Below are 26158 nucleotides of genomic sequence, written 5' to 3'. Positions count from 1 at the left end.
TGCCCTCAGGGGGACACGGTGACAGAGCACAAAGCAGCCCCTGGGCACCCATGGGCTCACTGCTCCATGCAGGACAGCCCGACCACAGTGCCTCAGATCCCACTTGGATCCTCTTCTGCCAAAGAAAACTCAGTTATCTCCTGGGGGCTCATTCCTACCCACTACCCAGGCATGGGGGATAGCCCCACATGTGGTGCTTAGAGACTTGACGCCCCAAAATTTAACTGTTTACACACAATTCCACCCTCCCTTACAGGGGATATGTTTTATATCTGAGCACCTGCCTTCAAGGGGTTTATCTCCAACATGTCCACTGAGAAGGGATCATCACCTTGGCTCTTGCACTGCCTCAGGTTCAGGTAGACTCAGGGATGACATGGAGGGGGTCTCCTTGTAACTCCCACTGAAGGCACACTGGGAGCTGCTGTCCTTAACCCAGCCCCTCTGGAGTGCTGTCCTTCCAGGGGACATTGTGAAGGTAACTCTAGTGGGGACAGGCCTGGCTGGGCTGCTCCGTGTCCTGTTTCCACTGCTGGGTTCAGTGACATGTGCCTGTGGTGTGGATAACGGGTAGGGTTGCACAGGAGCCGCCGGCACGGCCCACAAGGAAATTCCTTGCAAGGAAGGGAAGGGCTGGTCTCTCTGGGCAACTGCAGAGATGCTGTGTGAAAACTGATGTTAAAAATATTTGGGAGCTCATGGTTGATTTGCACCTTCTTTGTTTTTCAGTGGCAGCATGGGCAAAGCCGAGGGAGCCTCCAAGCTGAGTGCAAAGGACCTGTACGGTGAGTCGTGCCCGCAAACATATTCAAAGTTTCCCATGGCAAAGGCACCTCTGGAGAGCTCCATGTGGATGTTGGGGAGCTTTAGGCTGGAACTCAATCAAAGCCACATGAATCCAGAGTTCCGTATGCAACAGGCTGGCCTGACCTGGCAGCAAAAACAGACCTCATATCTGTGCTGACACTTCCCATGCTGGGGACAGCTGGGATTTTGTGGGAACAGAACGTTGCTTCCCTTACCCAGATCCTCTCCAGGTCTGTTAGCAAGATCCTAGATAAAGGGCCTCACAAAAGAAAGACTGTCCTCAGCAGGTTAATGATTATCCTCTTGTAACTACTCAGTGAACCATGAAAATTCCATGCCCTTTGGCTCTTTGGAAGTGCAGGGAATGGGCAGGATGGGTGTTTGTGCACAGTCGGAGAGGCAGCTTGTTTGGGTTGAGCACATTTAGGTATCAATAACAGTTATTCCTGATCTCAGCAGATCCAAGTACCCCAGGTGAAAATGTGGCCTCTGGGGTGGGCAGAGCAAGCATAAATCATGTGAGGAATCACCTCCCTCAGTTATTTCCTGGGTAAGAAGTTAAGGGTTGTCTGGGGTAACACAAGCAGTTTTTGGGGTATCTGAGCCTGCCAGCTCTCCAGCCTAAGAGCTGTGGATTTACCTGGTTGATGTTTAATTGAGAAGGAACAGGCTGTGTGTGCTTTTCCTTGGAGATCTTCTATTTGATCAGAGATTGTCTTCGGCAGCTATGAACTGCCAATGTGGTTCATTTGTCCCTGGGTCGTGACTCCCTTTGCCCAAGGGTTTTGGCTGGAAGTTTATCCATGTGGAGTGGCCAGGAGAAGTGTACAGATCAACCTCACCTGAGGAGAAGTGGGATGGCAGGGGCTGTATTTAGTGCTGAACAAAGCCATTGTTAATGTCAATTCGCTCCCAAGAAATGAAACATGAGGATAATGGCAGAGCAGAAATTTGGGCTGTTTGTGGCCTGGATGCTGCAGGGTGGGTGGGTGCCAAGCAGGGGTTTGAACTGTGTCAGTCACTTCTAGAGACAGAGGGACACATGATAAAGAAGCAAGAGCATGAGGTGTGGGAATTTTGGGTGCACACAGGGCTGCTAGTGCAGACAAACTCCTCCTGCCTCCAAGGCAGTGCACATTCCTTTGGCTGTGCACTGACACTGCTGCACATCCTGTCAGGGGCAGAAGGGATGCAGTTTCCAGGTAAACAGCCCTGCAGAGATGTGTAAAAATGAACCTGGGGCTCACAATGGGATTAAAGCCAAGCAGATTTGCAGGCTGGCACCCATGGGTGCAGGCAACCCAGGGCTCCAGCCACCAGAGTTCCAGAGGGGGATCTAATGGTGCCATGGCACAGGGAGCACGCCTCAATCCCGTGTCACAAAAGCCAGTGCAGGGAGAGGCTGACAGATTGCCTTGGAAACAAACACAGCTCTCAAATAAGCACTTTTCAACACAGAATTTCATCTTCCACATTTTTTTGTATGAACACACCTCAAAAACAAATTCACCAGGGTTGGGACCTCTCTGACCAAATTCCAGCAAACCTGAAATGAAGACTGTATGTCCCTGGGCCAAATCCTCAGGAGGAGTAAAGCAGCTGCCTGCTATTTCCCTGCCACTACTGAAATGCAGAATGAGCTCTGCAGGCATTCCCTGCATAAATCAGTGCCTCTTGGCCAGCCCAGCCCCTGGCATGAGCACATCCAGAGGGATTTTGCTTGGCAGCACTTGAAACCCACCCGCTAATTCAGCAAAAGACACTCAGCACGCGTAAACCAATATTTAAATGTCTTGGTCGCTTTCTCACTCAGATCCTCCCTCCCCCAGCATTAATTTCTGCTGTGAGCTGGCACATTTGGGAGTAGAGGGCAAGCAAGAACTAAAATTCCAGCGAGAATTATGTTTCATAATGAAACAAATCACACCAAGCCGAGCTGGCCTTGATTATGTGATTACAACACTGCTGAGGGACATTTGGAGCTGACAAGACTTTTCATATTTCCATTTTCCTCCAGTGCAATCAGGCTGGACCCTCAGCCTGTGTGCACTGCCAGACCTCCAAGAAGTGAGTGCAGTGACTCCCAAATTCCCAGCACATAGGCATCCACTCATTTAAAGCTCGCTGGGTTATGACAGCTCCAATGCACACAGGTGTCTAAATATTATTTCTAAGTGAACAAGGCCTTGGGTTTAGCTTTCTAAAGCTGCTTTTTCTACAGTAATACTGGCCTAATGTGACAAGGTTGCCAACTGTGGGTACAAAAGTCCTACCTGAGGGCCAAGTTGTCCCCAGTATCAATAGGGACTTACTGGGAATATTAAACCTACCTCAGGGGAGACCCTGAACAATTTAAAATTGTTGTGGTGAGGCTGGAACAGCAGCTTCAGGCTGTGCATAGGAAAGCACTCGGATGGTGAAGGTGGAGGTTCACTCTGGGGGGGGCTCCATGGCATAGTGTGAAGGTCCTCACAGGACACAGCCTCATCACACAGCTCTTGATGGGTGGGGAAGGCTCTGGTGTCACACTTGGCCTGCTGAAATTACTTTGATCACCAAGTATGTTGCCTACCACTGTGTATTCTTCACTGTGGTGAGCACAGAGGGATGAGGAGAGATGACCAAAGTTTTGTTTCTGCAACAAAACTGACTTAAAGCCCCAAGATACCCTCCCCTAGCTCTGTTCCTACCAGAGTTGGATATGCTTTCCAGCTGCTTTGCCATCCTCAGTGGAGTTTCCTGGCTCTCGTGGGAGCAGGACACTCATCCTTTCCTCCTCCCTTAGTAAAACAGCACCACCTTCGCTCAGCTCCACATTCTGGAGGAGTCTGTGGCTGCAGGGAGCAGTCCCACCTCAGCTGGCAGTGGGGAATGGCTGGCCCCTCTCAGGTTGCCACCTCTCTCCCCACACAGCCACCAGCTGAATAAATGTTAATGCACACCATAAATAAATTAGGCTGCTTCTCTGCTTACGGGCGGGCGTCTGTTCTGAGCCCAGATGAAAGCCTGTGTGGGGGAAACCAGGCTCCAGCAGAGCCCATGGGAAGGACTGGCAGGAAGTATTTCTGCACAGCACTTCCCACAGCAGGAAAGCTGCTGCCACCCCTTTCTGAGGTGACTCCCGGTGGGCTTCTGCAGGTGTTCCCCTCCGCTGCTTCCAGAGCTGTGAAACAGCGCTGGCTGGCTTTCCTGATGGATTAGGCAGTGTAGCAGGAGAAGTTCATGGCAGTTTGATGATTGCAGTGATTTCTCATAGGGCTGGGGGGAGGAGAAGCTCATTTCTGTTTGGTTGCTGTCTGTCCCTGTGGTGCTCAGCTCCTTCCAGCCCCCCAGGCCAAGCCTGTGAGACCCAGCGAGCTGGTTCCAGCCTGCCCACCCATCCTCGATGCACTCATTTCTGGGAAAGAACCAGACTTGATTGGGCACAGGGCTGGAAAAAGGGTTTTGGAGCAGTGAGTTAGGCTGGAGAAGCGCAGTGCTGACGCCAATCACTTGACACTGCACACCCGTAACCCAAGCCAGGCTGCGGCGCTGTAACAGGACACGAGGCACTATCACAAAGAGAAGAGCCACTTCCTGCCCAGTGTGGCCCTGCACAGGGATCATCTCCCTGGGGAGCCACGGGCAGAGAGGCTCCACTGGTGCCAGCATCACCCCTGAGCCACAGACAGCTGCTTGGTGCTGGCCAGGCAGAACACATCAATGGAGCAGAAGTAACTTACCTATAATGGTCATGAACCAACTCCTGGGGGTCTCACAGATCTCCTTGTATCCCAACAGGGCCTCCAGCCCCAGTAACAGGGAGAGGTCTCTGAGATGAGACCCTGCAGCCCTGAGCACAGTGCCCAGACTGTAATTCCCTGCTGCTGGCTCTCCCACCCCCTGGCCAAACCATGAGGTTGTTCACAATTCCAGCTGGAGGCCACATGGCTGTCACATCGTTATTGACAGCAGCACAGAGGGACTGTTCCTTCCCCACAACCTTTAGGAGAGGATTTTTGCAGGATTTAACACACACTGGTATTGTCTGCAAGAGACAACTCTGGCAGGAGCAGTGGCCTGCCAAGCCTGCTCAGCCACACTGATGAGTCAATATGACCACGTCCATACCTAAATCCACAGGGATTTGGGCAACATCGGAACAGTGCCACTCACTGTCATGTCTTTAAAGATTTCATCATACTGGAGAAAAAGCCTGAGGTTCAGCAGAGATCCAGTCTTCTTGCCCAGGTCATTAATTCCTCCTGTCCCTTCCTGCCAGCCCTGAATAACTCCCTTGTCCTTCCCCCTGCTCCCTCGGTGCTATTCCAGCTCCCTTCTTCACATCCTCTTTCCCACCCAAGATTCCAGCTTCAGATTACCCTGCTCCCCTTTGACACTGTGTGTGTGGGTGACCCTTCTATTCAACGCCTTGGACACTTAATACACCAACTGGAAACAGGGCTGGAAGAAAAACTGGAAGCCAACAATCCTGCAGATCAAGCCCAGTGGTGGGTGAGACAGGAAACACATTGGCTCAGTTCAGCCATGACTGGAGCTACTGGGAAGAGCAGACTGCTCCAAGTGCTGCTGGCCAGGAGTTTGGGATGGCAGTTAGTGACAGGGATGCTGTGAAGAGGGATCTCCCACCTCTGATGCTGTTCAGCATCTCCAGTGACCGTCTTTCTTTGCCACCTTGAAACTGCTGAGCACAAGTTCTCTCCTTGCATGGAGTAACTGCTTAGAGCTCACACAGAGGAACCTTTTCCTAAATGGAAATGAGGTTTTGGATATTCCCAAGTAGCTTAGGAACTAAAGTTGTGGTAGTTCATAAAAATAACGGCCAAAAAAAGAGGAACTTTTCATTATGATTTTTTTTCAAGATTCAAAGAAAGTGAATTAATTAAATCAAGATTCCCCCAAGCTTACTACGTTCTGACATTCAAAAAATTACCAGCTACATTACCAGCTACAGAAAGCTGAGAAAACACCACTTTGGGCTTTTTGGTGAAAAATAATTTGGCAGATTTCTTCCAGGTCTGTTTGTAAAGGCAAAAGGGAACATCGCTACTGGTGAACTGTATCTCTCAATGCCCTGATTATCCTGCTCCAAGCAGCCCGGTGGACACCGTGCCGCCGGACACGCTGAACACAAACACACACTGTTCCTCCATGTACTCAGTCCTTGCACAACCCAGGAGCTGTGCCAGGTTTTTATTTGCTTTCCTAGAGTGGGTTGTGTCTTCAGCTAATAAACCAGGAATGTGAGCACTTGGGGCTGAGCTGTGGCAAATATGAAGCGTGCCGAGCAGGAATTCAGCCGTGTGGAACCCGGAGCCACTGCTCCCTGCTGCCACAGCCCATTCACACCTCAATGAGAGCTGTTCATTCACTCCAAGAGCTTCCAGATCCATCTGCACACACCAGCCTTGAGTGAGAGCTGACCAGGCAGACATTCCCAGTGCCACAGGCGCCAGTACAGACCAGCTCCAGCAGTTCAGCAAGTACCACAGATCTAACAGCAAACCCAGGGAGCTCAATGCTCCCTAGACTGCAAAGATATCCCAAAATGGAGCTCTCTCTGTGCTGGCCATAGAGAACAGGGAAGGAGCAAGGCAGGACCTGCAGATTCTCCCCCGTCAGGTATCTCAGGCACAGCAGGTCAGTACAACCAGATCCTTGACTAACCCTGGGTAACCTGGAGCAGGATGCTGTGTTCAACTGCCACATCTGGCCCCAGGCTGGGATCCTGGAATGGAGGTTATTCCATACTGCTGCGCTGTAAGCCAGCCTGGCAGGTTTCTGTGGCTGCCATGGGCACACAGAGCATTTGCTGCCCCATTTCTCCTCAGCAGGCCGGTCTTGACCTGCCGTTTGGCACAGAGCAACTCACGCTATGCTGGCAGGTTCTTATAAACAGTGTGTGCACTGCTAGATAATGTATAGATAACGTAAAGATTATATAAGGAACTGGCAAGCTCCAGAAGTAACTGCCAGGACTTCCCTTCAACTGCTGTAATGGATGTGGAGGCTGGGGAGGTCGGCAGTGTGATTCAGGGAATGGAGGAGAGGTCCTTGGTATGGCATTGGCAAGGAAAACAAATCCAATGCCTCTCATTCCTCAGACACTGCTCTGTACTTGTCCATACATCCCCCTGTCTGCTGCTGTGCCTTCTGCCCAGCAACAGCTGTAAACAAATGTGGGGAGGGACAGGGAGGATCAGGTAGGATCCTGTGTGGTAAAACTAATTAATCAGAGAAGGATGTGCCTGGAGGGGAGGCAGAGGCCACTAGCAGGTTGTACTGGGGGTGCTGTGCCCCTCTGGCTTGACAGAGGCTGTGCATGGAGAAGGACAAGCCGCTTCCTGCCCCCCTTGGGCTCAGCATTCCCAGAGACCTTAACCAATTATCCCGGCTGTAAGCTGGTCCCACGGGCAGTTTATCCCGCTAGTTGATCTCCTGTGCTCACTGAACAGAGCGTTCACAGCCACATCCCACCTCCCTGCTAAATAAGGTTTTGCACGGAAATGGGGAGGGAACTTGGCACTAAAGATGTGCTTTGGCTTTCTGGACCAAGCTGATAACCCCAGCCCTCCAGGATGTGCATTGATCCTGCTTTTTTCCTGATTTATTACTCTCTCTCATCCTTTCCACTCCTTAATATAAAGCCAAACAGGACTCTTTCCCTGCCAGCCAAGATTTTAGTATCATTACTGGGATTTCAGCCCAGCATTATTTTGAGCCCTCAGGTACCACCTTGTACCTCTGCAGTGGTCTCAGCTCTTCCTATTTCCCCACTGGTGCCAGTGGGAAACACCATTCCCACAGCATTGTTTATCTGTAAGATACCAGTGACAGATAACATTCGTTGCCATTTTGTCCACTCCTACCTGGTTAGTAGAGAACTGAAGTGAATTCTATTAAAGAACCATTTATAGGGGTTTTTTTCCCCTCAAAGGATTGTCTTAGGGATCACTGGGCCAGACTGAGAGGCAAGAGATGAGACAATTTACCAGAGGTTGTGCATGTCCCACGTGTTATCCATGCTCAAGGCATTCAAAGCTTTCTGGATTCCCAATCCCATACACACAGCAAGTGTCTGGGATCAGCACAACTGTTCCTCAGGCCACAGGGGATTTCACCAGCACCTGCCAGGATACCCATGCTATGAGTTGGGTTTTTTCCTTGCTAGACACAAAAAGGACAGGACAAATCTCTATTGTTTTCCCATCTCTTTGGCTCTCTTGGCAGACAAAAGGGAAAAAGGACAGAGATCACTGTGGGCTCATGCCAGCTTTATCACCTCTGGATGTTTGCTGTACCGGTGCCACAGCCCTGGAGCTCTCCCTGCCCTTTGCCTGTGTTATATCCAGAGTCCTTCACTGCCACAGACTCTGAAGGTCATAGAAGGAGATACACAGAGGTGCAGATGGGTGTTTGAGCTAATGTGGGGAAATCATCACTATATTTCTGCAATGCTCATCTATCACGTAGAGATTATGCAAATTCTCCACATCCTGGGGCCAGGTTAGGGGTCAGATAACACCTGAAGGTGCCGAGGTCCTGTTGCAGGACACTGTAGAAATGCCAAGTGTCCCGGCGTGAGGTGTCAGATGAAGCGGGAGGAAATGAGCTCCTGCTGCTGCTGCTGCTGCTGCTAACAGGCCAGCATGCACTCATACAAAATTCAGCAGGTCAGGGACAAAGCTGTGCAGAAGGGCAGGGTGGAGCCACACAGGATAGCTGACCTGCCTTCTGAGGTATGGCTGGTAAGGGAGTTCACCTGGGCAAGGGAAAGGATCCCCCTCGATCAAGGAGCCACAGATTTTGCTATAAGCATCATTCACAGAATGCCAGAATGGTTTGGTTTGGAAGGGACGTTAAAGCCCATCTCTTTCCATCCCCTGCCATGGACAGGGACACCTTCCATGGTCCCAGGTCGCTCCAAGTCTGGCCATGCACACTTCCAGGGATCAGGCAGCCACAGCTTCCTTGGGCAACTTGTGCCAGGGCCTAAGCACCCTCACAGGGAAGAACTTCTTCCTAAAAGCATTTTGGGATCAGCCCAGCCCAACCAGAGCCAAATTTAATCAAAGACAAATAATGATGCATGTTGGAAAGCCCTGCAGTGTTTCACCACATTGTTTTGAGTAAATAAACTAAAATCCACCCGTTTTCTTTAAAGCACCCACACTCCTTGGATAGCTGTGGCCCAAACCTGACTCTTTCATGATCGGCAACCTGGTTCTTTAATTCTTCCTGTGCTTAAATCAAAACTAAGTGCTAGAAAAGAAGGAGATTTTGGTGTTTTGGCACCCTGCTGTCCCCAGAAAGTCTGGCTGGTTCCAGACCTCGTGGTCTTATTTGCGGATGCCAGCAGGAAACACAAAAATAAAAGTTTCCATGGGTGTGGGGGCCAGGTAGAAGCCAAGGAGACAGAAGGGATTTCAGGAGAACATGCAACAACACCCCATTTCTTGCCCTGGGCAGCTTCTGGGACATCATTTGAATGACATCGGGAGACAAAATAGAGGCACTTTGTTCTAGTTCCGTGACTCGTGGAGGTAATGCAGAAATTCCCCCAGGGAAAAATCAACAGAGGGAGGGGAAACATCTGCATTTCTCCCTGTCCCAGGGTTTGCTGCTGTTTGAACAAGGCTGCAAAGGGCTAAAGGGGCCTTTGCTCTCTTGCACTCACTGAGTGCAGGTGATGGGAAGCTGGGCTATGCAGAGTTCTGAGGTTTTGGCCAGACCCCAAAACTTCCAAGGGCTTCTCTGAAGATTTTCTCAGCAGTGCATAATGAGATCTCCCCTGACAGCAACACGTGCAGCTTCTTTGAGTTTGGAGGAAGGGGAAAAGGCATTGGATGGGATCCCAGAGAGTCTGAGGGCAACCAGCTGCTAGCCTGACCACTGCTACAGCTCCATGGGCTGTTTTCCTACCAGGAACACAGACCTGTGCTAACCTCCCACTGGAAACCTCATCCCCCTGGTATTCCTTCCCTCCCCCAGGGACTACCAGTTCCCCACACAGCTCCGCACCCTTCCTCTCAGGGCTGGAGACATTTGTCTGTCCGAATGTAAACTCCCTTTGTTTCCAGACCACCCACTTCAGCCTTTTCCACTCCCTTTGGAAAAGGAGGGGATGGGATGTCTTAAAACCCAAATCTGTCTCCTTCCCACATGAATGCGGTGTTCTCATTTCCATCAGTGTCATCTATTTACATGAGAAATGCTCAGGGAGGAAATTGAGGTTACTGACAGGAAAAAAGTGCCTCACATCAGCCCCAAATCCCTGTGGGATGTGCTGCCTGTGCCCTACCCCAGACCTTGCCCCACATTTCAAGTAGGACAGACTGCAATTAAAGCCCCCAGCAACCAGAAAGTGCCACTGAACCTTTCCTGTCAGCCTGAGGTGGGAAGGGGCTGCGCTGCAATATTAATTCATTTATTCAAGGTCACTCTGGAGTGGCTGAGCAGGGAGCTGGGCTGGGTGTCTGAGGTCTTTCCCCTGAACCATCCTCACTCCACCTCTGAGCTGGTGCTGGTGGTGTATGAGACACAGGCTCAGAGCCCTGCAGCCTCCATTAATGCCTTTGCCAATATTCCCATCAATAAATCAATAAATCACTTTTACTGGGTAACAGTCACCACTCCAGGGCTGTCAGCAGTCAGGCACAGAGACAAAACACTGATGTGTTTTCAGCCACAGGCACGGAGCTACAAGTGTGAAGTACTCGTGTGCCCTACCAAGCTGAAGGCACAGCCTAAAGAGTCGTAGGATAAGTGTTAAAAAGCTTTAGTAATCGGCTTGAATGAGTTCCTACCCACCCTTGCCAGGCTCCAAAGAAGAGCAGCGGCATCTTTTCATGATCCTTATCACTGGGATATCTCCGGGTGCTCAGTATGCTCCCCAAGCCGCGGGCAGGATTGTAGTCAGCCCAGTGCACCAGCTCGATTTAAAAGCTCTTGGCTGGCCAAGGAGAAAGGTGAAATCCCCAAGGCAAAACTCAAGGAAAGGCAATGCTTGTTCTAGAGGGACACCTGCTGGCAATGGCCGCGGAGCCTGAGCTGGAAGAGTTGTAACTCACAGATCCAAAGAAAAACAACCAATGCTTCTTTTCTTGTTTCCTACAGAACAAAGAAAAAAATACTCCAACTCCAACATCATTATGCACGAGACTTCCCAGTACCACGTCCAGGTGAGCACACACACGCAATGGAGTGCTGAGGGGCTGAGAGGCTGGGGTCAGTGACAGGTGCCTCTAGTGCAGTGTGTTCCCTGTGTTCTGGACCTTTAGGAGGCCAAGGGGGAGTGGGGAACCTCCTTACCATTAAAGTCTCAAGTCACTGAGTAAAGGAGAATTGGGGCGGGGGAAATATTTCAATAAACGAGGGGAATTCTGTACAAGGAAAGAGGAAATGGAGAAGCTGTTGTCTTCTCCCTCCTCTGTGTCTGAAGGAGAGCAGGAAATGTTGTCCCTCCTGTCACCCTGTGCTTTAAACCCTTCTGATCAGCACAGACAGGTTAAAAGTAGAGTTCCCATGGTGGTTACTGGAACTCAGCTTTCCAAACAACAGAGACCACATGGACTATCAGCTTTCAGCTCTCCTCAGCTACTGTGTCCTCTCAGGTAACACAAACCCCTCCACGCAAGACAGGCAGTAAGGCAAATCCCACTGCCACAGACACCCACCCAAAAAGAGAAGCCAGCCAGGCCATCCTGAGCTTCGTGATTCCTGTAGGGCAACTTGGTGGTGCAGGACTCCATGAAGGAGGTGGGGCCATTCATCACTGAAAACTGAGCAAGGCAAGACAGGAGAGCACTTCCTCAGGTTCACATTTAGGAGATGGGGCCCTTTGAAAGCCTGCATTTAGACTTGTAAAGTGATGTTTGGAAACAGGTCCTGGTTTCTGTTGGAGAAACCAACTCAGTGGCTCAGAAGTCACTCATGGATGCAGAGAAGGGACTTTAAACGGTGACATGTAAATGAATTCTTTATTAATTATGCCATAAGCCACCCGTTTGTGAGTCTCTCCCTGAACTTTGACCAAGGCAAACAGGATTGCAGTGGCAGGCAGTGAGATAGAATGAGGTTTCCTCATGGGAGGCATTTTATACCCTTTGAAGTAATCAGATCAAAGTTTAATGGTGGGTGGAGTCATTGCCCATTCTAATAAAAGCTGCTGCATTTGAATACCTATATGGATGAAAAGGGGTTTTAAGGGATAAAACAAAGACAGCAGTAAGCTTCACTCTCTCAATCCACCCATATCTACAGAAAATGGAAAGCAGAAAAATATTCTAATGATTAAGTCAGACAAATAGCTCCCCCTCCATGAAAACTGACTGAACAGTAAACAGCAAAGGAATTTATGAAGCTTGTAAAGGTGGTGGATAAAATAATAGAAGAGATAAAAATGCCTGTCATCTTGAATAAACCCATTCTCCTCATTGGTCTGAAAGAAAAGGGCTTGTCACCTCTGCACTGATAAAACTGACTTGGCAAATACCTTCCCATGCACTATTTTACAATTACAGTAACATACACCCAGCATGTTTTTCATTTGTGATTGCATTGCTAATCTCAGCTTTGGGCTCACACACCAGCCAGGAGTTCTGTTTAGACAGTGCCTCACCCCATACCTTTGCTTGATGAACACGGGAATGGGCCTTGCGTTGTCCTCTACTCCTTCCTCCAGTCTTTAGGAATCATCTAACAGCAAATGGATCACCACAAACCCTATACACCCCTAATGCCCAAGAGCATGTTTAAAGATTTTCTACTAGGTCTACCAGTGCTTTAAATCCAAGCCTTTCCCTGCATCCACCTTGAGTGGAGCCAAATGCAACAACAGTTCTTGCCTGTGTTTCCTCACAACCATCCAAGGCTCTGTGCTCCGAGTGCACACATCCTTCTCGGGTCCATCTGGTCTGTGCCAGACCCCAACATCCACAGCTTCTCAAGTCCCACAGCAGTACGTGCTGGAGCAGCATCAGCTTTTGCTGCCTCTTAATCTGCTTCCCACTTTGCATTTACCTGGGCTTTTACAAGGAGAAAGGAATTCTTTCCCAACAACTTTTGTCATCCTCCTCCATGGCCCACGGATGCACATGTCAACTGTGGACACAACCCACTGGCTTCAGCTCAACCACTGAATCAGCTCATGAGTGCATCAGCACCAGAAAGAAGCTACTTGGTCCCTAGAATAGTTATTTCTGATCCCTAGGAGAAAGCAGGAAGATACAGGATCAACGGGAGAAAAGCCAGGCAAAACTCATCCTGTTACTACAAATTTCCTATCAGTTTAGGACTTGCTTTAAAACACCCCCTGTTTTTCCAGCTCTTGCTTTGAAACCAGGATGTGTGCTTCAAAGAGAAGCAGGCATTTCACTGCTGCCCTCCCCACAAACTCTGAATGCCTGGCAGGACCATTTTTGGGGTGCCACACTGCTGTCCCAGACCCTCCAGGGCAGCTCTACCTGCAGCACCTGGGTGATTCCCCTGCTCCAGGGGTTAATCTGCTCCTGGCTCTCCAGCTTAGCCACTGCTGCTGAAGTGCCTGTTCTGTACCCTACTGAGCAAGGAAAACAGGATGAGAGGGTCATGCTGGTGGATGGGCCTTTGATATTCCAGGGACAAGAGAAAAAGCTGGGATCTGGCCCAATAAGCCTCCAAGGGTTGCAGGTCCTTGGACTGCACAGATGCCTCGGTCAGGCCTGTAACTTATCCATGCAAAAACCTGCTTTTCTCTGCTGGAGAAAGTTGGTAAAGACAGGGAAAAGCTTCAGCTGCTTTTTGACAGTCAGGCATGTTCCCCTTCCCTTCTTACCAAGAACATAGCTGGGCAACAAAAGAACAAGGTGAAATAGAACCTTGTTCCTTCCTGAGGGTTTTTTTTTTCCCTTTCTGAGGTTTTTTTCCTTCCCTGCTATCACCTGAACATGTGGCCTGGCTGTGCTGTCACTGCCCCAGGGACAACAGCTGGGCAAACAGCTTGGCTGCTCTGAGTCCCAGCTTTTCCTGTTTTGCAGTCCCCTCTGCTGGCAGACACAACCAGTTCTTCCATCCACAGGGAGCAGCACTTACTCACCTGGACTTTTGGAGTGGCCTTCACCCACTGCTGGTGGGCTCACCACATTTGGATGTGACACACCTCTCCTTTCCACAGCTGCCTCCCTGCCCACCATTCCCTTCCCATGGAATCCCAGGGGCCCACCAAAGTTGCAAGTGCTGCCCCATTACACGAACTCAGCACATACAGGTGCCAAGTGCAAGGCTGGGATCACCACACATTTCAGGGTGCAGTTGGAGCAGGGATGGGAAAGCAACTTGGATGGTTACGCTGTAGCTGAGCTGCTCCTGCCCCAGGTGCTCGCACAGGGAAGGAAGGGCAGCGAAGGAAGGGAGGACAGCTCTGAAGCCTGGCAGATGGGAGAAGACCATGGGCTGGGTTTACAGGATAGGTGAAGGGAGGTGGGAATGCCAGGATAACCAAGCAAAACCACAGGGCAGGACAGAAGCAAACAGCAAAAAATCCTTTCCTACAGTCAGCAACACCCATTTTCACTACTGTGAGGGCTGATTTGGGTATTTTTGGGGAGATGGTAACCCCAACCCTAAGGGGGGCTTAAAGGGCTGGTGTAGAGTGAACTGCCAGGTTTGGAGCCCCTGCAGGATTTGCAGCATACAAGCTCTTCAGAGTAGCTGTTCCCAGAGCATGGGACCCCACACATTGCATGGATCCCATTTGGCACGGAGCATCAACACTTGCCCATGGCTTGTGTGAGCTCTTTGCCTGGCACAAATCCCACACAAGCAGGTTTGCTACACAAGACAAGCAAAACAAAAGTGCTTTTATAGCTTGGCAAGCAAAGCATTAGTTTGACTGCCATAGTTCTACTTCCAAGCCAGGTTCAGAGGAGCCTGAGGAGTAACTCATGTGCGTGAAGCATTTGCCCTGCTGGATGGGGATCAGAGCTGCTGGAATTGATGAGAGTAATATGCAAGTGGTGAAACTGGTTATGAAAACCCATTATCTTTCACTGCCATGACCAGGCTGGTACCAACAACCAAAACTGTTATGTGCAGCAACACCTTCATGCCTGAACTCTGGGAAACTACAAACAGTGATTGAAGCCTCTAGAGATGCTTTCATCACCAATTTACACACCCCAACAAACATTTTCCACCTGTTTTTATCTCCTTTTTCCCCCCAACTTCAGCACTTGGCCACCTTCATCATGGACAAGAGCGAGTCCATCACAACAGTGGATGACGCGATCCGGAAACTCATCCTGCTCAATTCCAAAGAGAAGATCTGGACACAGGAGATGCTGCTGCAAGTGAACGACAAGTCCATCCGGCTGCTGGACTGTGAGACACAGGTACCTGGAGCCCTGTGGACTGACCCCAGACTGAGGTGTGGGGTGCAGTGAGTGCCCTTTCCATTCTGCCTGGGAGAGGACAAGTTCTAAGGAATACAAACAAGGGTGAATCACTACAAATTCCTCTCCTAGATGACAGTCAGCCCTGCAGCATGGGAACAGGATGGTTTTAGCAATGACAGATTAGGAAGATCAGCCCAGGGATCCCAGGAGTTCCTGAACAAGACCATTCCCTCTCAGTTCAATAGTTCCCCATTGCCTGACACCTTTCCCCTTCTCTTGCAGGAGGAGCTGGAGGACTTTCCCCTGCCGACAGTGCAGCACTGCCAGACAGTGCTCAATCAGATGCGCTATTCCTCCATCCTCCTGCTCGTGTGTCAGGATTCTGAGCAGCACAAACCTGACATCCACTTCTTCAACTGTGACGAGGTGGAGGTAAGCAGAGCCCTCCTGCTTGCTGTGAAACAGAACAAAACACACTTCTTGCTGTCTGCCCTTTCCCCCTTCCTGCAATCCTTCCTAAAGCCAAGCCCTTAAAAACATCCCTGTTTTATCCTTAAGGCGGAGATGGTTCATGAGGACATAGAAAGTGCCCTGGCAGACCACAAGCATGGGAAGAAGATACGGCCACAGACACTCAAGTAAGTGCTGCGGGAGACAACTGGGAGCAACAACAATAAACCCCTGTTTCCAGTGGTTTAGTCACACTCCAGTCTCCTGGAAACAGGATCTGTGACTCCTGATGGGTTTGATCTGTGTCATTTTCCTTTCAGGGCAAACCAGGAAAAGATCAAGCAGAGACAATCCATCCTCCCCCCACCTCAAGGACCAGCTCCCATCCCGATTCAGCATGACATGCGAGGCTCAGCAATGAACAGGAATAGGGTGGCACCTCCTTCCCAGCATGATCCAGGTACTGGGAGCACTCAGGAAGTCTGTCCTGGGGATGGGAGACTAATTAACTCAGACAGCCAACCTTCCTGAAGTGGTCTATGTGAAAATAAGTGTTGTACCCACTGGGCATCTTCTGCTCAACAAATAAAAGCTCCCAGAAACTCCCTGTAACAACACCATTATTTGGGGGATATGGAAATGCCAAAAAGCAAAAGCCCCTCATAAGCCATCATATGAAATTTGAACCAGGCCTTGGTGATCTTAAAATGTACAGACAAGACATTTGGTCAGAAAGACAAATTCCTGGCTCTGCTGACTTCACAGGAGCCAAGATATCACCCTTGAAAATCAACTTGTTTTCATGAATTCTTATAAAGGCAAGTGTGGAAATGCAGATCTGAACTCACCCCTCTTATGTGTTCATCTAAAGTCTGATTCCAAAACCATCCTGACTTCAGCCCATTTGAGTTGGCTTGGAAAAACCTGGTATTTTCCTTTGGAGAAAGAAATAACAGAAGTAAGTTCCTAGGAACAGAAACAAGCTCTTTCTTTTACAAAATATTAAAGTGATGAACAAACTGTAAGCAGTTTTTACCCCTGCCTATCATACCACCTTTTCTTGGCATTCATTTCTAGTTTCAAGGAAAATACGTATAGGATACTATAACACATCCAAAACACTCATTTGGTGGGATGGCTTCTGAAGCCAAGCAACTGCTCTGGCTGCTGAATGGAGAACTTATTTCAGGCCCAGTTCTGCACCATAGAAGGAATATCTCTATTTCTGAGCTGGACCATGAATAAACATCTCTATTCTGATGAAAAGCAGCCACTCTTACCTCTGCTCTTCCAAGTGTGCTCACATCAGCAGACCTGGGAACTCCTCTAGGCAGGATTTCTGCCTCTGAGTGCACAGAGCCTGGCAGGAGAGCAGATGACAGGAGAAAGCCTTGAGTGATGCCTGTTTGCCGAGATTCCTTCTCCATGAAATGCCTTCCCACTTTTCCTACAAACCCTGTCCCAGTGGGGCACCTCATTCCCACATTTACAGATGCTCTGGACTTGTCACGGTCCTTTGCCAAAACTGCCTCCCCAGTTCTCCCACTTGGTAGATCCTGGTGTGCCAGCCCTTTCCAAGCCCCTGCCCCGAGTTGACACCGTTTGCTTTGCAAGAGGGGCCACCCCAACGATTGTTCCCGCTGGAATATCCCCCCCACACTGGGTGTGTGGCTTCTGGAAGCCAGGAGGTTGTTTTTTTTGCAGGATGATTGGGATTTAGCACCTGTTACAAACATTATTCCTGAGGTGCCCTCACAACCCAGAACAAGCACCCAAGCTCGGAGCTACCATCCCTGCCTTTTATGGAGCCTATTTCCAACCTCAGATAGTAAATCTGTTTTTCTCTGCCTTGTTTGCAGACTATGAACGACGAAGCTCTGGCTCTCATGACCATGAGGAATCCCGTGCCATGTTAGCACAGAAGATTGAAAAGGAAACGGTGGGTGACAGGGACACAGTCCATAGGCAGGAGCAGAGGCAGCGAGCAAGGGAGAGGGAGCAGAGGCAGGGAGCAGCCATTTAATGCATCATCTGGGCATTTTTCCAGTCGATACCTGCTGTGCATAAAGATAAGGTGGCCAAAAGCAAGTCTCCATCACTGCATCAGTGACAATGTCCTCTGACCTGAGGCAGCTCTGCTGATTCCAGCTCTGCTCCTCCCCATCCCTCTTGGCTTATTTTCCAGCCGTCCATTAGGAGGGGTCACTTGTCCCCTTGGTAAGGACAGCACACAGCCAGGCCCAGCAGCTCCAGGTTTGCAAAGGGAAGCGTTGAGCTGCATTTCATGCCTGGATTACCCACTCATGTGCATTCTCCTGGGAAATGCAGCAGGCCCTGGGATTCAGGCTCCCAGCTGTGCACAGCCCAGGCTCACTTTCATGTTGGTCCCTTGGGTTTCTGTCCTCACAGCAAATCCTCAACTGCACCCTGGATGACATCGAAGTGTTTGTCGCCCGGCTCCAGAAGGCTGCAGAGGCATTCCGACAGCTCAACCAAAGGAAGAAAGGGAAGAAGAACAAGAAGAAAGGGCCAGCAGGTGCAGTGCAGCAGCCACAACAAATGGGGAGCACAGGGGGGCCATGGATGAAGGTGGGGGGGACACCTCAGCTCTTGGCCCAGCAAGGCCAGATTGGTGCCATGGACAGCCACAGATCCAGGCACACAAGTTTGGGAGGTGCCACTGCCCGTGGGCACCTCTGGCAGAGCACATGGAGCCTCCAGCACACAGAGGGAGTTTGCCTTTCCCTGAACCCCTGATTTTCAGTAGTTCTGGTCTCAATACCCATTTCTGCTGTGCCTTCTGAATGGCAGGCAGATGGAACCTTCCCTAAGGGGATGCTCTCACTAACATGTCTTTCTCTGCCCCTTCTCCTGGCAGAGGGAATGCTGACCCTCCGAGCAAGACCCCCGAGCGAGGCTGAGTTCATAGACTGCTTCCAGAAAACCAAACTGGCTTTTAACCTCTTGGTAAGACACAGAGGAGTTTCCATCCCATGCAGGGACAGGACTTTTCCCTGTGTATCTCAGCAGTGAGTGTTTAGAGTGAAACTTGAATGGAAAACACTGACAAGGGACAACAGTGTGAATTCCAGGCTCTTCAGAACTCAGGACAAACATTGTGTCAGACTTGTGCAGGTTTTCTGGGACAAGTTGTTTAACCAAAACTAAAAGCATCAAGTCCAGGATGGGACAGAGCAGCCAGAGGGTTGCAGCACCCAGGTCTTTTCAGATCCAGGCCTGTGAAGTCTCTGCTTGACAGTAACTGAAGTTCCCCATTGCCCCAGTATTCCTGGCCCCTCTCTTTCTCCCCTGCCAGATCCTCTGTATTGTGAAGGGGATGAAAAGGTAGAGCATAAAGATGTTCCCAGTGCTACCAGCTCTGCTCAGTGAAACACAAGAGACCAGAAGGCTAACAAAGCAGCAGGAATTCTGTCAAGTTGTGACCAAACTTGTCCAGCAAACACATCCTGCAAGCTTCTTCCTGGGCAGTCATTAATAAGGAAACCCAAGAGACAGGGTTTGCAGGACACCAAGCTCCAGCCTTTTCTTTTAGAAGCAAATATGGATAATTTGTGCCTGCTCAGGATCAGAAGGAGCAGCTTATCTCCTGGCAAGAGCCCAGGGCTGAGCGTGGAGCAGAGCTGGGACTCTGTGGTGGATCCATGCCACATTCCTCACCACATAGCTGCTAAGTCCCTGGGAAGTGCCCATTCACTGGGTCACCCTGCTGCCAGAAGTTGTTTCTCACTTCCCACTCCACATTAATGTTTCATCTCCAGCATTTCAAATGCTTTGCATTTCAGTAGGAGCAGGGAGCCTGTCTCTTGTGGCAGCAGTGCCAGAAGCCCAGGACAGGAGAGGGTCTTGAATGGAAGCACAAACTGGAGAGGTTTCTCACCACAGCTCTGCTGATTGCTGCTACCAAAACCCTTCAAGTTCTTAGAGTAAATTAACCCCAAGTGTTTGCTCCTCCATTCTGCCATAGTTCACCTCAAACACATCTGGATTTGGGGCCTTTCCGTGGCCAGGGCAGCTCCAGGTGCCACAGGCAAGACCTTGGTGGAGACTTTCCCTTGTCAGCAATTGCAAGGGGACCTTCAAAACACCAATCCTGTTGTTTTCATTCATGGAGCTAGTGGGATTTTCAACCCTGCAAGAGGCAGAAGCAACCATAACCCTGGCTCTTCCTCCCTAGGACTTTCAAAATAAGCCAGGGTTTTATGTGTCTGTTCAAATTACCTTCCAAGGCACTGATTTAACAGAGAGGGTACTCCACCCATCCAAAAATTCGTCAGGAATTAGAAATGGACACAAAATTAAAATGAATGATTCCTACTCCTCCATCCATTACTCTTCTCATCAGCAACACACCCCTCACGTGACAGAAAAGAGAAGGCACTCAGGTTAAACTGTGTTTCTCTTTCCAGGCCAAACTGAGGAAGCACATCCAGAACCCCAGCGCTTCAGAGTTGGTGCATTTCCTATTTGGGCCACTGGAACTGGTAAATCTTATTCCCAGATCTCACTGGGAACTCCCTTTTTATTTCTACTTCACACTTTCAAGCAGACAGATTGTGCAGAAGGGTTAGAAAACTGCTCACACCTGGCCACAGCTTTCTCAGGAACTTCCAGAAGTGATGCTTCCAGTAGTGATGCTTCCAGGTTGTTCCTGGCCTCTGATCCGGTTTGCAGCTTGAAGTAAATACAGGAACCCCAGCAAATATTAATCTTTCCATACAATCAAAAAAGCATTACTGTGAACAAAAGGGGCAGTGAACTGGGGTTCCCACTGGGAATCTGTCTGGTCTCACCTTCAGGCAAACACAGCTCAGTATTTGCACTGAAAATGCTTGGAAGCAGAAATCCCAACTTGGAAAAGGAGCCAGAAGGGACATAGGAGTAGCCAGATACTCTCCATCTTTTGGAGCATCAGCTTGTGACACTTGACTTTTCTGTAGCAACAGCTCATTTATAGATCAGATCTTGCTTTGACTCCAATCTAAAAAAAAAAACATGTTCCCCTGAACTGTCCAGTCTCCTTCAAAGACTTAGGTTGATGTTTCTTGAGGTGACTGAGCTGATCCAAGGATCAGCTTTGTCTTTGATTCCTGCTTGTCTGTGTATTCCTGGTTTGACACTTGGACCGTTTCTTGCAAGTTCTCTCCTCTTTGTGTGGTTTGTGTGTGACCCAGATCATCAATAGCTGTGGTGGCCCCGAGCTGGCCCGGTCTGTCCTCAGCCCACTGCTTTCTAAAGATGCCACCGATTTCCTGAGAGGACACCTGACACCCAAAGAGATAAACCTCTGGGATTCCTTGGGGGAGACATGGACCAGATCCAGGTGAGAACAGAACTGTCATCTCCCCAGGCTCCCCAGGCAGAGGGAATGCTTGGATGCCCTGATGCTCCTGCTTCTCCTTTGAGGGGATGCTCTCAAAGACACATTCCTGTGAATGTCACCTCATACTCCCACTTTGTGTCCTAGAGCTGACTGGCCCCGAGATGCGAACATCCCCACCTACATCCCCAAATTCCGCAATGGCTGGGAACCACCCACAGAAATCTTCCGTGGAGCTCCCTGGGAAATAGACATCGGACACTTACAAGAGGAGGTTAGTCCTGTGTCCCTGGGGATCCTCTCTTCCCTCTCCCTCCCCCTTTTCCAGAGAGATGGAGCTGCAGGGGGTGTGGTGGTGTACAACAAGTAGTTGGCTCAAAATTCAGTTGGATCTGGTTGCTGCAGTTAAATATGGAAAGCAAATTGTGAGGCTGGAAAAGGGCAGCAATAGTCAGCCTCTCCCAATTCAAGACAACAGGACCCTACAATGTCACTGAGCTCCAGGGACACAGGCTTCCCTGAAGAACATCTTGAACAAAAGCTGCCAGGCCATGACTCATCTCCCACTATCTCTCTCCTTTCCTCCGATCAGCTTTCCCCTTTCCTGGTAACAGTGACTCCATGTCTGCCTTTCCAGCTCTCTTCAGCCAATGGATATCCTTACCGGAACTCCTCACTCAAGCGGGGCCAGACGGCTGATCAGACACAGCCTGGGGATGCCTTCAAACAGAATGTTACTCCACATGGAAACAGGTAATGGATTTGTACTCAAGGAGATTCAGGTCCTACCTTGGAACCTCATGAACATACATGGACACATACAATGACACTGGGAAGTTTAGGCATCCTGGAGACAACTCCCTGCCACTATTAATAACCACAAATGGAAGATAAAGATCACTGGAGGGATTATTCCTAGGAGCACTGTCTGCTGTTAAATCCCCTGCTGCTGTGCAAGGAAAGGAATCCCAGGTGTTTTCCACCACAGGAGACAAAACTACTGACTGATTTCATCAGTACATCCATAGGTTTTGTTTCCCAACATCAGCCCACCAAAGTGACCTTAAGGAACAGGTGCCAAAGATGCTGCACTGTGCTTTGGCTCTCCACATGTATAGGGACGTTGGAATCATCAAATTACAGAATGGATTAGGTGGGATGGGACCTTAAAGATTACCCAGTTCCAACCCCCTGCCAGGGCCAGGGACACCTTCCGCTATCTCAGGCTGCTCCAGGCTCTGCCCAACCTGGCTTTGAACACTTCCTAGGATGGGGCAGCCATCTTTTCTGGGCAACCTGCGAGCCAGGGCCTCCCCACTCTCACAGGGAAGAATTTCTTCCCAATATGCCATCTAAACCCACCCTCTGGCAGGGGGAAGCCATTCCCCCTTGTCCTGTCACTCCAGCCTCTTCCTCCAAGTCACTCTCCAGCTCTCTTGGAGTCCCTTTAGGCACTAGAAAGAGCTCTAAGGACTCCCTGGAACTTTCTCTTCTCCAGGCTGAACATTCCCAGCTCTCCCAGCCTGTCTGTGTATTGCTCCAGCTCTTGGAGCACTTCTTTGCCTTTCCTGGCCTGCTCTGGACACCCTTGAGAATCTCTCCATTCATCCCAAAGCCATCACAGGTTGCACAGACAGAAGCTGCCTACAGGGGGAATCTGCCCTAAGGGAAGGGCACACACAAACCTTGCCCTGTTGGAAACAAAGGGCCAGGGAAGAGTGGCCTGAGCTCCCAGCACTGCTGGAAAACATTCCAGCTGAGGAAGGAGCTTTGTTTCACTGGAGACAGCAGCTCCCCCTCGGCTTTAGACACAACCAAAGGCAAACCCACTGATTAGAGGCTGAATAAAACAATATATTCCAGTCCTGCCCACCTCTCCCCCAGGGAACTAACAGGATACTGAGTTCAGACAACTCTTCTTAATGAGACAGAATTCTAGAAAATGGAGAAAGCCCCCTCCCCTTTCTTCATAAGTCTCAGAAAATTCATTTCCAAACCCAGAATCAACCAGGCCACCCTTTTGCCTCAGGTTTTTTCCCAAGGGAAAGATGACTCTTCCACCTTTGAACAGCTTCAATGCTCATTTTCCATCACCAGTTACTCCTTGGTACAAAACCTTCATCAAAGTACTTTTAGTTCAGAGTTTAGAGGTTCCATCTTCTTCCTTGTTAACATGAGCTCACACCTTGAAAATTGTCACATCTCTGAGTGTCACCAAACTCTTCCAGACTCCACATGAATCCTCTGCTGTGACTTGACACATCACTTTGCAGGGATTTGAGTCAAGTTTTCAGCTGACCATCCACTTTCCTGTCACCAGCTCTAGTCTGGGGAAAAAACCCTCAAGCCAGACTGTTTTTCCATGGTTTGCTGTTCTAATCTAAAATATTTATAAGCTTTACTACAAGAATTGAAACCCACAGCAAAAGGGTTTATTAAATCCAATTATATCAGCAAAATAATAATTTTTTTCTCATTTACCCTATCACTGGTTCTGGTAGGAACATCACGTGGTAGAGATGCAGTGTGGAACAGGGAAAGGATAATTTCTCTTCTCCAGTTTCAGTTTTCTTGGCCTTGTAATTGGATGGACCTCCACTAAAACTCCAGTTTTTCTCTCCTGCAGGAATTTTGAGGCCCAGGGAATGGCTGTGCCCAGGAGATTTGCCAAAATCCGCTACGATTTCACTGCGCGAAACGCCAACGAGCTCTCGGTGCTGAAGGATGAAATCCTGGAGGTACGTGACCCCTCCTGGGAAAAGGTGTGTCCCCTCCCCTTCCCAGGGATAGCAGCCAGCACCAACTCCCTTTTCCCTGGTGGTGCGTGAGCAGTGACAGAGCTCTGCTCAAAGCCAAAGCTGGAACAGGCTGCCTGTGCTGGGCTGTGTCACTTCCTCAGCTCAAACACATCGGTCCCATCTCAACCACGGTGAGGAGGGAGGACAACAGCTCCCTGTCGTGCCCTGCTCATCCCCTGCTGGGTGTCTGCTCCTTATTATCACTTCCCCCTCAATGAGGAATTGTTTTCTCTGAAAAACACCTTTTTCATAACCTTTCTCTTCCTGCAGCTGGAGAATGTGGGACATTACTTGGGCTAACACTGATCTGTGATGAGGGGAAAAGGTTTCTGTGCAAAATGTAAATTTTAAAAAATGTATTTATTTTAACACAAAAAGACAACAGAAAATCACTGGAAAAAAATCTGGAGAAATATGAATATTACATAGCAACTATGAGTTCTTCAGCACCCAGAGGCCCTCTCCTATTCATCCTTATGATAAATTCTGATGCCTTCCAGGAAAAGTTTCAATCCTGGATTACATCTGAGAGCAGCAGATCTAATCAGAGCTCCTGGCCTCAGTGATGTCCTTCTGGCAACTTCACCTTCTGGGTGGTCCATCCCCATTGTACCCTCGTTGTGTATGCCTGAAATTCCACGTTCCCAGGAGCAGATTTATTTTTGTCCCTCTCTCAGGTGTTGGAAGATAATAAGCAATGGTGGAAGTTGCTCAACCGGAGTGGGCAGGCCGGTTACGTTCCATACAATATCCTGGATGTGGTGAAACTGGAAGAGCTTGAACAGGTCTGTAGTCAGGTGGTACCTGACTGGTACCAGCTGCAGGGCACAATCTGCCTCTGGGAATAATCTTGTCATTAGACCTCCCTGGATTTCTTAGGATACTACGCACATGTCAGGATGAACCCTCAGAAGCAGACAAAATCAGGAGATTCCTGAGTCTCCTATGATAAAACTCCTACTTTGCCATGATCACCCTCCCAAATAAGGCCTATCCTTCCCATTTGTGCAGCAGCCTCCTGTCTTCAAAATTTTTCCATGTCAAGCTTTTTGCTGGGGATTAAATTAAAGATGGATACTTGCCTCACTCAGTTCAGTCAAGCAGCAGGAACACATCACTCGGGTGGAGGCAGATGGAAACACCATCTAAGTGAGAATTAAGTGAATACTGCAACTTGCACTACAGAAATGTGGAGCTGGAGTGTTCTAAACACCCTAGGGAAGCAGGGAATTGCTTCCCTATTTTGGTATTTCAGAGTTTGGACAAAGACAAAGTGGGCCCAGCAAGCTTCTGGATAAATCCTTGCTAGGTTAATCAAAATGTTGAAAAACTTGACAGTCTGCTCCAGGCCCTTGGCAGCAGTCATGCTTTACATCCCAGCTATAGAGCAGTGAGGCTTTGCCTTCCAATGGGATTGTACATGTTTGGCATGTCTAGGAATTCCTTCATGCAAACTTCAGACTTTGCTTTGGGTTCTTCATTCCCAGAAATTAACTTCTTCCATGCAGCTCCACCTGCGATCTCACCAGCCCCACATCAGCACAAGGACAACACAGCAGTTTGTCCCTCAAATGAAAATGAAAAATGGCAGGAAAAAAATTCTTACTTTTTTTTTCCCCTCCCCTTTCTGACCAGTCTAACCAGAGGTACAAAGGAGACCTGAGCCCCAGGGGCTATGGCCCATCCAGTCCAACTCACAAGATGCCTGCCAGCTACGCCGGGGATAAGTGGGGCAGTGAGATGTTATCACGCAACTCTACACAGGATGCCAAAGAACGTAAGTGCGTGTCCCACTCTGTGTCCCACACTGCGGTCCCCTGGGTTTGGATGCTCTGGGGACCAGACCTACCCAAGGGGCTCTCCTGCACCCTTCAGTGATCAGAAATAGAACAGCACCAGTTCTGGAGGCCATTCCAGGAAGGACAAGAGCCAAGAGAGTAGCCCTAGAGCTTGTGACACCTCCCAGGCTCTCAGGCAGCCTGGGACAAGCCCGGCAATAAGGGATCAGCCCCTTCCTCCTTCCTCCAGCTTGACCTTCGTCCTCCTCCTCTCAAGGAGAAAGTTTCCTTTCTCTTCCAAAACATTGAAGTGTGTCTAAGGAACAGCTCACATCAATCCCTTTCTCTCCCTTCCTTTTGCTCTTATCCTGCCACATACACTGTGCCTGCCTGGCCAGTTCCTTTATGTGGTCCCACAGAATTTCCAGCCAAACAGGAGATCCACATCCCTCCTTCACCCTCTGTATGTTGTAGGGGTCACAGAGCAGGAGAGAGACCAGGGCCCTCGCTCTCCTCACCCCTTATCCCACCCTGTCCACTCTTGGAAGCAGGAGCCCTTTTGGGACGATGGAAAGCCCCACAATACAAGGACACGAATCTGTTCATAGCACCGAG

The 26158-nt window shown here is 49.6% G+C and overlaps 1 protein-coding gene across 2 annotated transcripts in view; it reads left to right on the top strand.

Annotated features, from left to right (window-relative positions):
• Window positions 1–25658, top strand: part of LOC121357308 (epidermal growth factor receptor kinase substrate 8-like protein 2) — a 44685-nt gene extending 19027 nt beyond the window's left edge. For both annotated transcript variants that reach the window (XM_041474471.1, XM_041474469.1), the window contains 16 exons: window positions 730–785; window positions 10924–10988; window positions 15015–15176; window positions 15462–15611; window positions 15738–15817; window positions 15950–16089; window positions 17489–17568; window positions 18039–18165; window positions 18508–18596; window positions 20057–20131; window positions 20822–20970; window positions 21115–21241; window positions 21605–21720; window positions 23594–23705; window positions 24443–24550; window positions 25401–25658. In XM_041474471.1, the coding sequence (XP_041330405.1) occupies window positions 737–785; window positions 10924–10988; window positions 15015–15176; window positions 15462–15611; window positions 15738–15817; window positions 15950–16089; window positions 17489–17568; window positions 18039–18165; window positions 18508–18596; window positions 20057–20131; window positions 20822–20970; window positions 21115–21241; window positions 21605–21720; window positions 23594–23705; window positions 24443–24550; window positions 25401–25643 (1872 nt within the window). In that variant the 5' untranslated portion in view covers window positions 730–736 and the 3' untranslated portion in view covers window positions 25644–25658. The remainder of the gene's footprint in view (window positions 1–729; window positions 786–10923; window positions 10989–15014; window positions 15177–15461; window positions 15612–15737; window positions 15818–15949; window positions 16090–17488; window positions 17569–18038; window positions 18166–18507; window positions 18597–20056; window positions 20132–20821; window positions 20971–21114; window positions 21242–21604; window positions 21721–23593; window positions 23706–24442; window positions 24551–25400) is intronic.
• Window positions 25659–26158: the final 500 nt, after the last annotated feature.

This window comes from Pyrgilauda ruficollis, unplaced genomic scaffold, assembly GCF_017590135.1.
Source record: "Pyrgilauda ruficollis isolate IOZ18807 unplaced genomic scaffold, ASM1759013v1 scaffold322, whole genome shotgun sequence".
NCBI lineage: Eukaryota > Metazoa > Chordata > Aves > Passeriformes > Passeridae > Pyrgilauda > Pyrgilauda ruficollis.
The sequence above is the reverse complement of the archived record's forward strand: the minus strand, read 5'-3'. Positions and strand labels throughout refer to the sequence as shown.